The sequence below is a fragment of the Lepisosteus platostomus genome, chromosome 1, assembly GCF_059453375.1.
Source record: "Lepisosteus platostomus isolate fLepPlt1 chromosome 1, fLepPlt1.hap1, whole genome shotgun sequence".
Lineage (NCBI taxonomy): Eukaryota > Metazoa > Chordata > Actinopteri > Semionotiformes > Lepisosteidae > Lepisosteus > Lepisosteus platostomus.
In genome coordinates, this window is record NC_142611.1 from 66,883,351 (window position 1) to 66,897,819 (window position 14,469).

Genomic DNA, 14,469 nt, shown 5'->3' on the forward strand with positions numbered 1-14,469 from the left:
TTTTCAGAAAAGGACTGTGTGGTCTTAGTGGGGGAGGGGTGAAGTGGGGGCTCAAACACAGGAGGGACAAACAATCCTCTTTAAAGTTAATTGATTTCGGTATGAGTTTAACTAAGTGGAGGAGATTTCTTGGAATATCTCTCTTCCCGTAGTCCCATAGTAATTGCTACAGTGGTCTCCTTTAACAAAGCATGGCTGAAACAGACATGCAAGCATTGCAAGATACATGCTACAACATAGCATAAATGACAATGCCGTGTGCGCACAACAGAGTCGGTCAGAGACAAGCAGCTACCTTTTAGGCACATTCAAGGTGGCCACACTGCCGAAACAATTGCTAGCATGGGTTTCTGTAATATTCTTTGCCATTCCCTTGGGCAACTCTGTGGGTGGGTGGGGGGGGGGACAATTCCACCCGGGCTACGCCCTACAGGAATCGGACGAAGTGGGGAAACCTGATACGGAGAGAAGCTCAGAGCACCGAGCTAGCAAGACTCCCAAGTGCTGGGAATGGCTCAAAAGATCGCAGAGATATAAACTCTGACAACGGATGACAAATGCATGAGATTCGTAAAAATAAATTTAAAGATTGTACAACTCAAATTTAGCTCATGCTCGGGTTTAATACACAAGTGCATTAGTGCACCTTATCTCCTGGTTTGCGGCCACTGTGTTGTTTTTCCTTCATTGAAAGACACTAAAGCAACCACAACAGACAACTGCATAAGGAAGAGTCTTTCTGCTGCAACAGAGATTAATAATATATCTGAATATACTGTTGCACTTCTGAAAGATGAATTAGGAGAGCAACAGTTAAGCAGAGATTCCCATTTTGCAGCCTAGATGTATGTGGTGCACGATAGTGTGTAGAGGAGAAGCCCAGTTTTACTTCACTGATTTCCCTGCAACAGGCCACTAGCCCATTCAGAGCAAACCTGCGGAACAACACTCCGCCTATCTGTCCAGTTAGATCCGGCCAGTCTACAGTGTGGCTGCTGGGAAAGACTGAGCTCACAAGAAACCGAGATAAAAGTACAGCTGAGACCACACCCAAAGATCACCCAAAATCTGGGAGCACACACGTCTGGCTGTGGAAACATTCTCAGCTTAGAAAACACCATAATGCATAAACTGAAATTCTTAAATGTTCTGCCTCTCTCTTTGTTGGCATCTGCTGATTTTGTTCTGCGAGTGTGAAAAGTGGAGGACGATGAGGTTCGAGTCAGAGACTTCTTGTCGGAGAAAAAGCCTGCAAAGGGCCTCCTCCCCCACCTGAAGCTCAAACATACAGCCTGCCGCTCTGGAGCTGGGTGTGTCAGAGCTTATCAGTTTCCACTTGTCCCAGGGCTGGTACCTGTCCGACAGGATGGGTGGGTCCTGCAGACAGGAGCAGGCAGGAGAGAGGGCCTGGCCTGGCCCGACGGAGAGAGTAACACACGGGGGGGGTGAGGCGGGGCAGGGGGAGAGCCAGAGTCCCTCCTCCCAGGTGCGAAAGGGTTTAAAACCCCAAGCCCGAGCCAGCAGCAGTCAGAGGGATCCATTCTCCTTCTTGTGAAACAGCTCACTCGCTCTCCCCCCGGGCACATCTCTCTCTTCTGCTCTCTCTCACTCTCCGGCGGCATTCCTTGACCTGAACACGTGACAGACAAAATGAGCGTTCGCACCACGTACATGAGCTCCAGCAGCGGCGGCGGCGGCGGCGGCGGCAGCATGGGAGGATTTGGCAGCGGGGGCGTTAGGAGAAGCTTCACCAGCCAGTCGGCCTATGCCGTGCCGGTCACCCGGAAGTCCGTGTCCATGGTCCGCTCGGGAATGGGAGGAGGGGGCTACGGCTCGGGCGCAGGATTTGGCGGCGGCAGTGGCGGCAGCTACAGCTACTCCATTGGCGGTGGGGGCGCCGGTGCCGGAGGTGGTTACGGAGGTCTGGGAGCTGGCTTCGGCAGTGGTGGAGCTGGCTTCGGCAGTGGGTCCGGGTTCGGCGGTGGTGGAGCTGGCTTCGGCGGTGGTGGAGCTGGCTTCGGCGGCGGGGCAGGCTTCGGCGGTGGGGCAGGCTTCGGCGGCGGGGCAGGCTTTGCCCAGCCTCCCATCACAGCAGTGACCATCAACCAGAGCCTCCTGGCGCCCCTCAACCTGGAGATCGACCCCAACATCCAGGTGGTCCGCACCCAGGAGAAGGATCAGATCAAGACCCTCAACAACCGCTTCGCCTCCTTCATCGACAAGGTGGGTGCTGCAGCCGAACCTGGGGGAGGGGGAGGCTGGGGGAGGTGGTGGATTCAGCACGACGCCCAGGTCGGCCCAAATGATTATTGTCGGGGCTAAAGGGAGGATGCTTAACGGTAGTCATATGATGCAAAATTAAAGAAGGAAGAAAAAGACTGATTTGCGTTAAACTCAAGAAGGGGAAATGTTGGGAGAACAAGATAGATCAAGCAAGGTCTAGTCTTGCAGAGAAAGGGAGGTAGGGAGAGATGGGTCTGCAGTGTTAAAAGCTACAGCAGAAAGAGACTCTATGTTCCAAGCCTTATGAAGGTTTAGGAGCATTTGCAAAGCTAACAGGAATGTAAAGGAAAATCCATGTAGTTGGTGCTAATGGCTTTGTGATCACTTATTGGTTGTTAGCGTTGCAGATCATTTTTGTAGCCTGTGAATGCAAAAGCAGGACAGAGGAAAGGACAAAAGCTGGAATGGCAGTCCAGCATATTCCACAGTTCCCAGCCAAAAGGCAGGAACCATCTTACGATGAGGAAAAAAGGAAAGGAATGAAAGAGCTGCAGGTGGATGCCACACCCTCTACAACGAAATCGGCAGCAGAGGGCACAGCCTCCTCTCTTGCATATTTTTTATTGCATTAAAATAAACTGAGCTTTGCCCTCATTGATTAGATGAACGGCTTCTGCTAACTTTATATGTGTTAGTTTAAAAAGCCCAACTCACCCTAGATTAGCTCATCCACTCTAGTGTGCTCTATAACAATTTACTGGGCAGTCCCCTGCCTAAGATGGGGTTGAAACCAGCCTGTGCTATCACCCACCGCACAGCTAAACAAGGGTGACATTCCACTTTCATTAATCGTGAGCCAACATTGCATCTGATCTGCCCCCAAGGGGCGGTTCCCAGTGATCAAAAAAGGTTCCATCTACATCCGAGCTGTGCGTGCTGTGCTCTGTAGGGAGAGCAGCCTGCAGCAGCCAGCATTTCCCAGCCTTGGTCTGGGCACAGCTAACGGGGGCGTGACCGCCACTCCAGTCTGCTCTCCTCACCGAGCTCGCAGGCACTCCAGCGACGCCCATGTTTAATGAAGCGACTCACCTGACTCTTGCAGCTCCGGGCAAAACTAAATCTACAGCCGCACCCTGCTCAGAAACCCGCACAGTCAGCTCTCTGAATAGCGAGCCACACCCGCTTTCTGCTAGTGTAAAAGCAATGAATGAATCTTTTCGGTTTAACCTTTAATTTTTCTGCCCCATCGAATCAGTCCACTTCAGCCAAAGTGGAAGATCTGCCCACTTCAGAGCTTAAAATACTTATCGCTTCCTGTTAATGTTAGCAAACAGGACTTTGCTGAGGTGGACTGAAGAAGGAGGAGGCACATTCCGCAGTGCAGAGCTAATAACAATACCTCTGCGGAACTGAAATGGATTTTGGTCTCCATGCAAACAGCGAATTCACTTCTCTCCAAAAGTCATCGCTGACTGGAATCTGGCCAGAATCCATTACGGTTTCCGTAGTACTTACAACAGACGTTACGGATTTTTGTGCATAAAAGTGTTAATTACTGGGTTCAGTTTTCAGTACCTGAGTGGGCGATCTTTAAAATAAAACATGGCTCTGAGTTCAAAGCAGATTTCGACTGCTCTGTGTAGCTTAGCCCGGCAAATCTAAATAGCAAACATTTGCTTTTTTCCTGTGTGTGTGTGTTTTGCTTTAATAAAAATGCAAGACGCCATTAGGGCCCCTGCAGAAACAAGAGGTTTGCCTTCTCCCTGCCCCTCCAAGGAAAATAAAAAAAAACTTGTCAGGAAGTGCATTTGAATGTGCAGTAAAACTGCATGTTCCTTCTGCCTTTGAACTCATAAAGCCCAGTTTGGACCCAGGACGCCGTTGCAGGACATTAAAATGATTGCCTCAATAAAATTAAAAACCGCAGGGCAGGGGATAAGGTCTCACACTTATATTTCATTAAACGCCTCTTCAGCCTTGATAAATGCCATCATTGTTTACGGTCTTATCTTCTGGCGTGAGATAAATGCTGTGCTAACATGTGGTTTTGAAAGCCACATTTGCCAGTCCACTCAGCCCATTCATCAGTTTCATCAATAGACTGTAGCAGAATGGTGATATTGCCTACTAGCAGCAGAGGAGGCAGCTCTCACCCTCAGTGCTAGGGGGGGGAGGCTGGCCACTGTTAAAACTTGCTATCTGACTCCGTTAGGGGTTTTCACACCCAGGCAAGCCAGGACTACTCTAACTGCATAGCAGAGTTAGCTCTGCTTGTGGGGCGTTGCCTCAGGCTTACCCACCCTTCTTGTATGAAAAGAATTTGAGAAAAATGTACCGTAGAGGTTGTAACACGCCCTAAGTCATTATTGTTTTGTCCAGCAGGGATCCACTTCTCTTTTTTCGCCGATTTCCAAAATGCGCTGGGTTACACCCTCGCCCCTTCCATGCCTCGACAAAAGCCAACCAGAACGAAGGATAGGGTGGAGGGTGGTGTTGGAGGGGCTTTTGAGGCAACATCCCTCACAGAGGGTGGGGTTTTTAACATCACCACACGTGGGAGCTTTCCAGCCGAAAGATACAAGTATTAAAATTATTATAGAAACCCAGAACCCGGAAGTTATAAAGAAAGACAATTCTGGGCGGCATATTAAGATTAAAAAAGCATTATTCTCCTGCAGAACTGCAAAGGTCCTACTCGATGGCAAAGCACTTGCCTACTGTGACAATAAACCAGTGTAAAGTACACAGAAATCTACATCAAATGAAAAAGTGCAAGGGCGAAATTTTCATTTCTATAATGGTGAGTTTCAGAAACCTAGCGAAAACCTTTCACTCACACCCCTCCCCATCCCTTTCCCCAGGTGCGCTTCCTGGAGCAGCAGAACAAGATGCTGGAGACCAAGTGGAGCCTCCTGCAGGACCAGACCACCACCCGCTCCAACATCGACGCCATGTTCGAGGCCTACATCGCCAACCTGCGCCGCCAGCTGGACAACCTGGGCAATGAGAAGATGAAGCTGGAGGGCGAACTGAAGAACATGCAGGGTCTTGTGGAGGACTTCAAGAACAAGTGAGTGACCGAGGCATCATCAGGGTTAGGTTCCTTTGTGCTCAGCGATGGGGAGCAGCTACATCCCGATAGTGCATCGTCCTAGGACAACCAGCTTCCAAGCCAGCTGTTTTTCCATGTAAAGCAAAGGTAGATAGGTCCCTTGTCACAAAGCTGCAGATCCACCAATGTTAAAGACAGATCAGGAAGCCGGCTAGTGAGACTATTTAAACTGTGAATCCTCCGACACCACAAAGACACAAACAGTCTATTCTAACGCACTTTTCCTTTCCTACCTCGGCAGATATGAAGATGAAATCAACAAGCGTGCTGCAGTGGAGAACGAATTTGTCCTGCTGAAGAAGGTAAAAGAACTCTACTGAACACATTTGTTTGTGTTTAAGGTGTCAACAGGTCATCAGTTACAACTGTACTGCAGCAGAACAGAGCTCAGGGGTGGCTAAAATAGTAGATGGAATTATTTGACCATGAGATTTAGCTGGTGAATTAGGAACAATGTGTAGTGCATTAGACCTTACCTAGAAAGCACCCATTACCTTGATGTAACAGATCCACAGAATGTATTGATTGCAGCAGCATTAGGTGAAGATTCATCCCATTCTTCAGGCCTAATAAAGAAATAAAAAATTACATCAACAATCCAAAGGCAGGATTTGTGTGAAAATGGCCAATTATTGATAGCACCATATGGCTGCATCTTCTGCATCTACCAGTTTGTCACCAACACAAGGCAATAGAACTTTTTTGGTGCTGTTCTCTGATGATGGACCAGTAAAGGCTGCATCACATGCACAGCAGAAACCACTAACCCCTCCCTCCTTTCCTATTTTCAGGATGTTGATGGTGCCTACATGAACAAGGTTGAGCTGGAGGCCAAGGTTGATGCTCTGCAGGATGAGATCAACTTCCTCAGGGCCATCTATGAGGAGGTGAGCCCTTGACACAGCCGCCTGGGCAGCAACAGCCTTGAAAGCTCACCGCAACCCTCCCTAAATAAGGGTGTCCAAGCAACAGAATGGATTAAATTGTCCCTTTTCATTTTTGCAGGAGCTGCGCGAGCTGCAGTCCCAGATCAAGGACACCTCCGTGGTGGTGGAGATGGACAACAGCCGCAACCTGGACATGGACTCCATCGTGGCTGAAGTGCGCGCCCAGTATGAGGACATCGCCAACCGCAGCCGCGCCGAGGCTGAGAGCTGGTACAAGCAGAAGGTGGGAGTTGCATACAAATTCTTGAATGCAGACAGTTATGAAAGAAACCAAGTAGCTTTAGTGGAGATTACTGCACATGCCTTCTGTCAGATTCTCAAAAGTCCAGGTTTCCTGTTTCCCCTTGCGGTCAATCCCATAATTCTTTTCTTTCTGAGATAATACCTGCTGCACACTTCAATTCAATTTCTTTTTATATAGTGCCTTTCACAACAAGGTTGCCCCAAGGCGCTTAACAATATTCACAATATATTTCTTTCTTTCTTCACAAAACAATATTTTCAAGCTAATGCCATTTAAATACCCACTAGCCCTTTCCACTAAAGATTTTGCTCTCCCTCGTCCCATTCCTCAAAAGCTTCTGCATGCACTAGCACCTGGCCAGTGTGACTAGCCAGCTGGCTGAATCGGTAAAACACTACTTTCTTTTGTAACCGTGGCCAAAAGATTCAATGCATCTAACGCATTTTTTGCATGTTTCCCGCCTGCTGTGCATACAGTACGAAGAGATGCAGTCCTCTGCTGGGAAGTTCGGAGATGACCTGCGCAACACCAAGACCGAGATCGCCGAGCTGAACCGCATGATCAGCAGGCTGCAGAACGAGATCGAGGCCGTCAAGGGACAGGTAAGTCCCGGGAGCTTCCCAGTCATTGCCGGAGAGCACTCCTGGAATCAGGACGCCTACATAAGTCATGCAAACCTGTGTGTAAGGAGGGCTTGACTCACCTGCTTCCATCTTCACACACACCAGCGCGCCAACCTGGAGGCCCAGATTGCAGAGGCCGAGGAGCGCGGGGAGCTGGCGGTGAAGGACGCCAAGGCCAAGATCAAGGAACTGGAAGAAGCCCTGCAGAGAGCCAAGCAGGAGATGGCCCGCCAGGTCCGCGAGTACCAGGAGCTGATGAACGTCAAGCTGGCTCTGGACATCGAGATCGCCACCTACAGGAAACTGCTGGAAGGAGAGGAGAGCAGGTGAGTGAGTCAGATAGACCCCAATAGCTAAAACAGTGAAACAAAATTACTCGGAGGCTTATAATTGCATACAGGTCTGGGCTGACCAACCCTACTGAGGTTCATAATCTTAAATGTGGGATTTCTTTTTTCATCATCAGGCTGACTTCTGGCGGTGGATCTGCAACAATCCACGTGCAGCAGGTTTCCTCTGGACCCATGTGTAAGTACCAAGCACTTAGTCAACGCCAGTACTCTTCATTCCAATCCCTCTGCAAAACAACCACCTGCCTGTAGTGCTCCTGCGTTCTAGATATAGGTTTTAAGGGGCATTTAACTTTACTGCAGTAAGAACTTGGCCAGAAAGTGAGTCTATTTCACCAAGCAGGAGGGAATCTAGATTCACAGCTAGCTTGTTAACTGACATTGATAAAGTGTACTGAACTCTAATTCTCATAAATAAAGTGTCTGTCACGAAATGGGCACTCTAATGTCTTCGGAGAACTGGTAAGTTTCTACGTTAACATCACTGTGTCTCTCCCTCTCTCTACAGCCTTCTCAAGCATGGATAGCTCCGGAGGATATGGAGGTGGATATGGAGGCGGAATGGGAGGCGGAATGGGAGGTGGAATGGGAGGCGGAATGGGAGGCGGAATGGGAGGCGGAATGGGAAGCGGAATGGGAGGTGGATACGGAAGCGGATACGGAGGCGGATCAGGATTTTCCATGTCCAGCAGCGGTGGTGGTGGCGGCGGCTATGGATTTGGCAGTGGCAGCATGAGTGGAAGCTCCAGCATCAAAAGAACCTCCATGGTCCAATCCCAGTCCCGACGCTACTAAAGCCCAGAGCAGATCTCCCGTCTCGCCACTTATTACAGGCCCTATGGCTCGTGACACAGCACCTGTCCAAACTCAGATCCCAGGACGTGGCCTTGAGCACCAGCTCTTCTGCCTTACCCATCACTGCCCTGTGGTCCACAAAGTCTAGCAGCCTGTGCTTATGATCCAAAACGCTGAAAGCAGATCAGCCAGTCCCCCCTTAAGGGATCCTGCACCGTATCTCTTTAGAGAGATCTCTCCCTGAAAAACAGGGTTTCTGCAGTCCCTGCCCCCTCCACCCACAGCCCTGCGTACGTCCCCCGATCAGAGCCTGGCTGGTGCTGCCGTCACGTCCTCCTGTCTTTCAAGCAAACACAACTGCTCAGCAAACATCTAACTCACATTTCTGTTTCCTACAGCTGCATTCCCTTATCCACTTCGCCCCTTACCTTTAAAAAAAAAGAGAGAGAGAGAAACCGAAACTGGCCGTAGAGATATCTGTAGGCTTGCCCTCCATCAGCCTGTCTGGTCTGGCTTTTTTTTGTGTGTTAGGCCACAGTGGCAAGCAGGCAACCCCTCAGGGAGGTATGCCAAGCTCAGAAAGGCAGACTTTCAGATATACCAAAGGTATAGGGAAGGTCTTAGACGCTTAGGAAGGTGGCTCTCAACTCCTGGACACCAGCACAGTCAAATAAAATATAAAGCATAGTTTCTGCTAGGCTGCTCTCCTCCTTGCAACACTTGCACCAACTAGACAGAGCTACCACGGACTCCTGTGGTACTATACTTCCCACTGGTGTGCTGCAGGGGAGAATATAGACAAAGTCTGGAAAACAATGGTGTTCGCGCGAGGCTGAGAGACAGGGAGGTGAGACTGGGAGTTCCACTTTACCGGGGCAAGGTCGCCCGCCCCACTCTTCCCTTCTCCACCCACTGAGCTTGCCGTGTTTCTGTGGTAGAAACCAAGAAAAAGCCGACCCCTCTGAGCTCTGACAGCGCCTTCCTCCGCTCCCCCTGGACACTGCTGCACTGAAGTGGCTTCGTGGCACCACCTGGCTGTTGCACCTTGTTCCAGTCATGTGCATGTCTATTCTGGGGGGGGGGGTGGGGAGGGCGCGCATCAGGAACAGTTTTTACACCAAAAAAAAAACGGCTGATTGTTGTAATCAGATTTATTGTGTGCAATTGACTCTGTAACACCAAACCCGAATAAATCTGAGTTCTTTATCACACACGTCTTTTCTGGAGTTTCATTTTTTTTTCCAGTCGCGCGCAGCATCTCCTGGCCTCCACAGCCATGTTCGAGAACTGCGATGCGCCCGAGCTCAGATACGAAAGCTCTGCCTGAGCTCTTGCAGACAAAGATGGCATTTGCAGTAGATTTTAAAATCAGGACTCTTCAAACATTCCTTGCACTCTGCTCTGCAATCAGCTATCACACTAGGGAAGGCTTCTTGGTGAATTTCTCAGAGTCTTAGTGGGAGATTTATTTTGAAAACTTGAAATCTATAATCAATTCAGAACCCAAAGGCACATAGCTCTTTATCATGCTGTAAAATCATATAGGGTGACAACAAGCTTAAAGAATCCATTAATCCAGTGCAGTGTAATGGAGGCTGCAGAAAAAAGGGAATTGTGATGGAGCCATGTACTGTACAAACACAGGGACACTCACATGGAACAAGGGAGAGCTGAAATGTCACTGACTGGTAGACAGGCACACACAGGTACAGAACGAGTCCCTTTGTGCTGGGTCATCTCATCTGATCTCATCTGGGGCAGTAAATAGTTGAGGTCTGGAATCAGAAATTGATGGCAAAACAAATGACAACAGTGGTATTGTCAAACACAAGCCTGGAGCAGTGGGCAATGGCCAAGACTGGCACAATACAGAGGTGTAACGGCTTTCAACCTGGAGCAGAGTCTGCTTTTAATAGCAATGAAGATGACTGTTTGCCCCTTAGTGGTTTCAGTAATGTCACATCATCTCTGCACAGAGAAATATGTCCACTCGTGTGGTCTTTGTAGGATCATAGTGTGAGGCAAACGGAGCTCCCAGCTAGGGGGAAAATGTCAAAAACTAGAAACACAACAAATTGTACACTGTCAAGATAGCTCCTGGAAAATATGACGGAATCAGGGGCTAATAAACTTTACTGCCTCCAAATAGAAATAAGTTTCATTCATTCATTTAATTCCAACAAATGTGTGACCCCAATTGCAAACTTAAATACCTTGATGATTACAATACAAAGTACTATCAATATTTCATCTACCGTCGAAGATTTATTCTTCTTACTAGTGAATAATATCTCCCAACAAGTGTCGATGTGAAGAACTCAACACAAAGTCCTGACAACACTCTTGGGTCAGAAAAGAATTCAGCACTGAACCCCACGATTCTGCAGGTCATCGTATAAAGTGAAGCATGATTCAGCAGAACAGCTAGCAAAGGGAAGGTCAAAAGGAAAGCATCATGTCTCCAGAATGAAGGGGTGTGTGAAACAAGCTCTCTAACAGTGAGGGTACTGTATGTTCGTATCGCATGCAAACAGGTCCGCTTTAAATGGACAAAGTGCTAAATCGGTAGCATTGAATAACACAGAAAACCCAGAGGCAACAGACCTGATGCCAAAAAATGTCACCATGTGCTCTTGAGAAATATGTTCTGATGGGGGGAAAACCAGCTGAGAGGGTCCCTGCAGGAGCTCCTGGCTCATAAGAGAGATAAGATAAGATCACTTTATTGGCCATATACAATTGCTTGCATTAGAAATGTGTTTTTTGCAGACCACAGTTTACTCTCTATGAGACACACAGACAGGGAGAGAGACGCTTGGGGTCAGAGTGCAGGGTCAGCCATTTATACAGCACCCCTGGAGTAGCTGGGGTTAAGGCCCTTGCTCAGGGACCCAACAGAGTAGGATTCCTCTGCCGGCCGCGGGATACAAACTGGCAACCTTCCAGCCACAGGCACAAGACCTTAGCCACAGTGCCACCGCTCTGCCCTACTTTCTGCTTTTAACATCAGATATCTCATTGTGAAAATACACATTCACTCCTATCATCATCATCATTATCAAATAAAACTAAAGGCATGGTTTATAAGGAAGTTACAGCCAGCTCCTTTGAATTGACCTGCTAAATTCTGTCCTTTAATTATGTTTTGGTATAAACATGGGCATCAAAGCTGTCACTGTACTTCTTGGTTTCCTATTTGTCGTGCAAACAATTTAAAACAACAGAAAGATGTCTTGTTTGTAGTGCATCGCCCCTGGCTCACCAGTCCTCTCACTTTTAGAAGAAAAGATTCTGTTTATTTTCTCCCAACACTGCCCATATTTGCTCTACGCAGTGCCTCGCGTGTGAGTAGAAGTACATAAAACCAGCATGAGCGAATAACATAGAACAGTAATATCTTTGCAAATTAATGTATTGAATTGGTAAGATCCAGACCCATAAGGAGAACAGTCAATGCCATCCCTAAACGTGATCCAACTGTCTGACCACCTCTGAAATGATACAGTATGAGATGTGTTAAAGAGCACACGATCTGGTCTTTAACATCAAGTCAGAGGAATCAATGCTCCTTTTTTATGGAAATTATGAATCTCTACCGCCATCTCGTGGCTATTATAACAGCAAAGCCCTGGAAAATCGCGCTCCATGTTACTTGCTCACAGTGTGAAAAATACTTTTTTAAAGCGTCTGAATTATTTCTTATCTCCAGGACAGGAGAAATCGGTAGCAGCTTTGGATTCCAAATTGGCCCAAAATCGTGTACAAAAAGCATTGCTTTGTTTATAAAACACCATACTGTATATTTTCAAACGGTACATGCGAGTACTTCATGCATAATGCATTTCAATGTACATTTCAAAAGGAACAAATATTTCAGAAGTTGTTCTGAAAGTGATCTCAACATTGCTATTCTGCAATTTTGTCAGAATGAAAAGAATGAATATTTTAGAGCCTAAAGCAACATCTGTTATCCTGTTTAATTCTAATTCCTGTTTAAAGCTAAGCCAAGCCAGTCCTACTTTAGCTTGGGACAGGAAACACCGTGCAGAAGGTTAAGTACCAGCAGGAGGCAGCAGAACCTACTTTTAACAACTGCATGTGTGCAGCAATGACGAAAAAAAATACACTAATCACAATGCTATTTAATAATTTACAGCGCAAACCACATAAGGCAATTATTTTTAAATTATTTTTCCAAGCCTACAGCAGACTCTGTTGTTTTAAGCACTCGAGATTATTCATTCTCCAGCAATAACCTGATGACTGATGGCTGTGCTCGGCGTGTGCTGCGGTTGTGAGCCTTTCAACCCAGATGAAACGAGTGACTAGCAATGCCTGAGTGGCCTTTGGAAAGAAAGGGCTTGTTTGGAAAATGCAGGCTTTGCGGGATCTACTGCATGCAAATCTAAATCCTATTAAAATGGCAAAGATGAAGAATTCAGGACTTTCAAAAGTGTATTCAAAATCAGTTGAGAGGTAGTTAAAAGCAACAAATGTGTTCCAATACTCATTTGTTGGGTTTTTAATGCCTCTCAGAATACAAATGAATGTTGCTTCATGGTGAACATTAAGCCCTCTACGTAACTCCTAGATGTTTCAGCTGTGTGCGACAGCAATTTTCTTCCCATGTACACTTCCTGCATGACTGCTCCCCAGTCTTCTATAATTAATGGCAACGAAAGGCCTCTAGTAGCAGTAGAGAACCCAATGGTGTGGTGCTGGCATCCTCACAGGCAATCACACACACGCCAAGGTACAACGTCCAGTTCCTGAACGAACCAGTACCACATTCTTGCCTTATTTTCTCATTACACAGCAAATCTTAGCACACAGCAACAAAAGGGCAAAAAGAGTTCCACACGCATGCAATTCTGTCAGAACTAGGAATACACTGCATTTATCTCAGGAGCCTTAGGAACAGGGTAAATCTGGCTGGCAGGAGAAAGTCAACAATGAATGGACTGCATGCATAGGTTCTGAAACATGTCTGACATTTTTCTCAGCTCTGTGTCAATGTGATTTCTGTTTAGACTGTTTTTTCTGTGGGTTGAAAGCATCTCAGAGAAAGCCTTTGTTTTCTTTGACCATATTCACTGACAGTTGAGTCTAACACCCTCTGAGATCGCAGGAGCCTTGAAACAGGTGCTGTTATCATCAGCATTGGCACTGTGGACTGTGGACTGCCCAGCTTCTCTGTCACAGGGATAAGGATAAGGATGACCACAGTCAGAAAGAAAGGGTAAACCTTTGTGGAAGCAGTGCAGCGCAAGGAGAAATACTGTCCCTACAACAGTGCTACTGGCTTAAAACTCAACTTGTCTTCATCCAATTTCCACCTTTCCCCCTTATCCATCCATCTTCTAATCCAGCATCACGGGGGACCCAGAGACTAACCCAGCAAGCAATGGGCACAAGGCAGGATACACCCTGGACAGGACGCCAGCCCATCGCAGAGCACACACACACACACACACACACATGCACACGCACACGCACACGCACACGCACACGCACACGCACACGCACACACTCACACTCACACTCACACTCACACTCACACCAGGGCCATTTTCCCAGAAGCCAAATAACCCACCAGCATGTCTTTGGGCTGTAGGAGGAAACCCACACAAACATGGGGAGGACATCGGGGAGGACCAGAATCAAACCCAGGGCCTCAGTGCCGTGAGACAGCAAGACTCACCACTGTGCTACCATGCCAAACCTTTTCCCCCTTCTTGTCTCCCAAACTCACATTTTCCCCAGCACAATTGCTTGGTAATTCCCAGAGCAAATTCAAGGATTTCCTTTGGCTTTACTGAAGTTTCCCATTTCCAGGTACTCACTGTGCCTCACTACACTTTATTGTGCTTTTACCACCAACATTTCTAGGAGGGCATGCCTGGATGACAACTCTGCAGAGCCTGACTAGTGTGTAGGCGTGTCTATCTTGTAGATCCAAGGGACTGTCAGTTATCCTAAGAATGCATTTTTTTCCAGAAGGTGAACCCAATTCATTCCTCACTGAAAAACAAAAAGAACAGCATGCAAGCTATTTAATCTCTCTGACTTGTAACATATCTTATCTCATCTGTTTTGTGTGAGTGTCTATGTAGGTGACTCACTCATGGGTGCAACCGACTCCTCAGCACCAGAAAACAATATTCAATCTACCAAG

The 14,469-nt window shown here is 47.4% G+C and overlaps 1 protein-coding gene across 2 annotated transcripts; it reads left to right on the top strand.

Annotated features, from left to right (window-relative positions):
- Positions 1 to 1,509: 1,509 nt before the first annotated feature.
- Positions 1,510 to 9,505, top strand: LOC148678526 (keratin, type II cytoskeletal 8-like). 2 transcript variants are annotated; one of them, XM_088633736.1, is made up of 10 exons: positions 1,510 to 2,223; positions 5,085 to 5,293; positions 5,577 to 5,637; positions 6,127 to 6,222; positions 6,341 to 6,505; positions 7,003 to 7,128; positions 7,255 to 7,475; positions 7,616 to 7,677; positions 8,008 to 8,079; positions 8,140 to 9,505. In XM_088633736.1, the coding sequence occupies exons 1-10, from the start codon at positions 1,651 to 1,653 to the stop codon at positions 8,292 to 8,294; spliced, it is 1,740 nt and encodes a 579-aa protein (XP_088489862.1). In that variant the 5' UTR covers positions 1,510 to 1,650; the 3' UTR covers positions 8,295 to 9,505. The 2 variants fall into 2 exon arrangements, with proteins under 2 accessions (XP_088489862.1, XP_088489861.1); XM_088633735.1 differs by having other exon boundaries at positions 1,511 to 2,223; positions 8,008 to 9,505.
- The last annotated feature ends 4,964 nt before the right edge of the window (positions 9,506 to 14,469 follow it).

Bases quoted from the DNA above. Each gene is read 5' to 3' on its own strand.
- LOC148678526 (XM_088633735.1), top strand. From the start codon at position 1,651: ATGAGCGTTCGCACCACGTACATGAGCTCCAGCAGCGGCGGCGGCGGC. The intron at 6,506-7,002 runs GTGGGAGTTGCA...CTGTGCATACAG, and splicing joins AGAGCTGGTACAAGCAGAAG to TACGAAGAGATGCAGTCCTC. The intron at 7,129-7,254 runs GTAAGTCCCGGG...CACACACACCAG, and splicing joins TCGAGGCCGTCAAGGGACAG to CGCGCCAACCTGGAGGCCCA.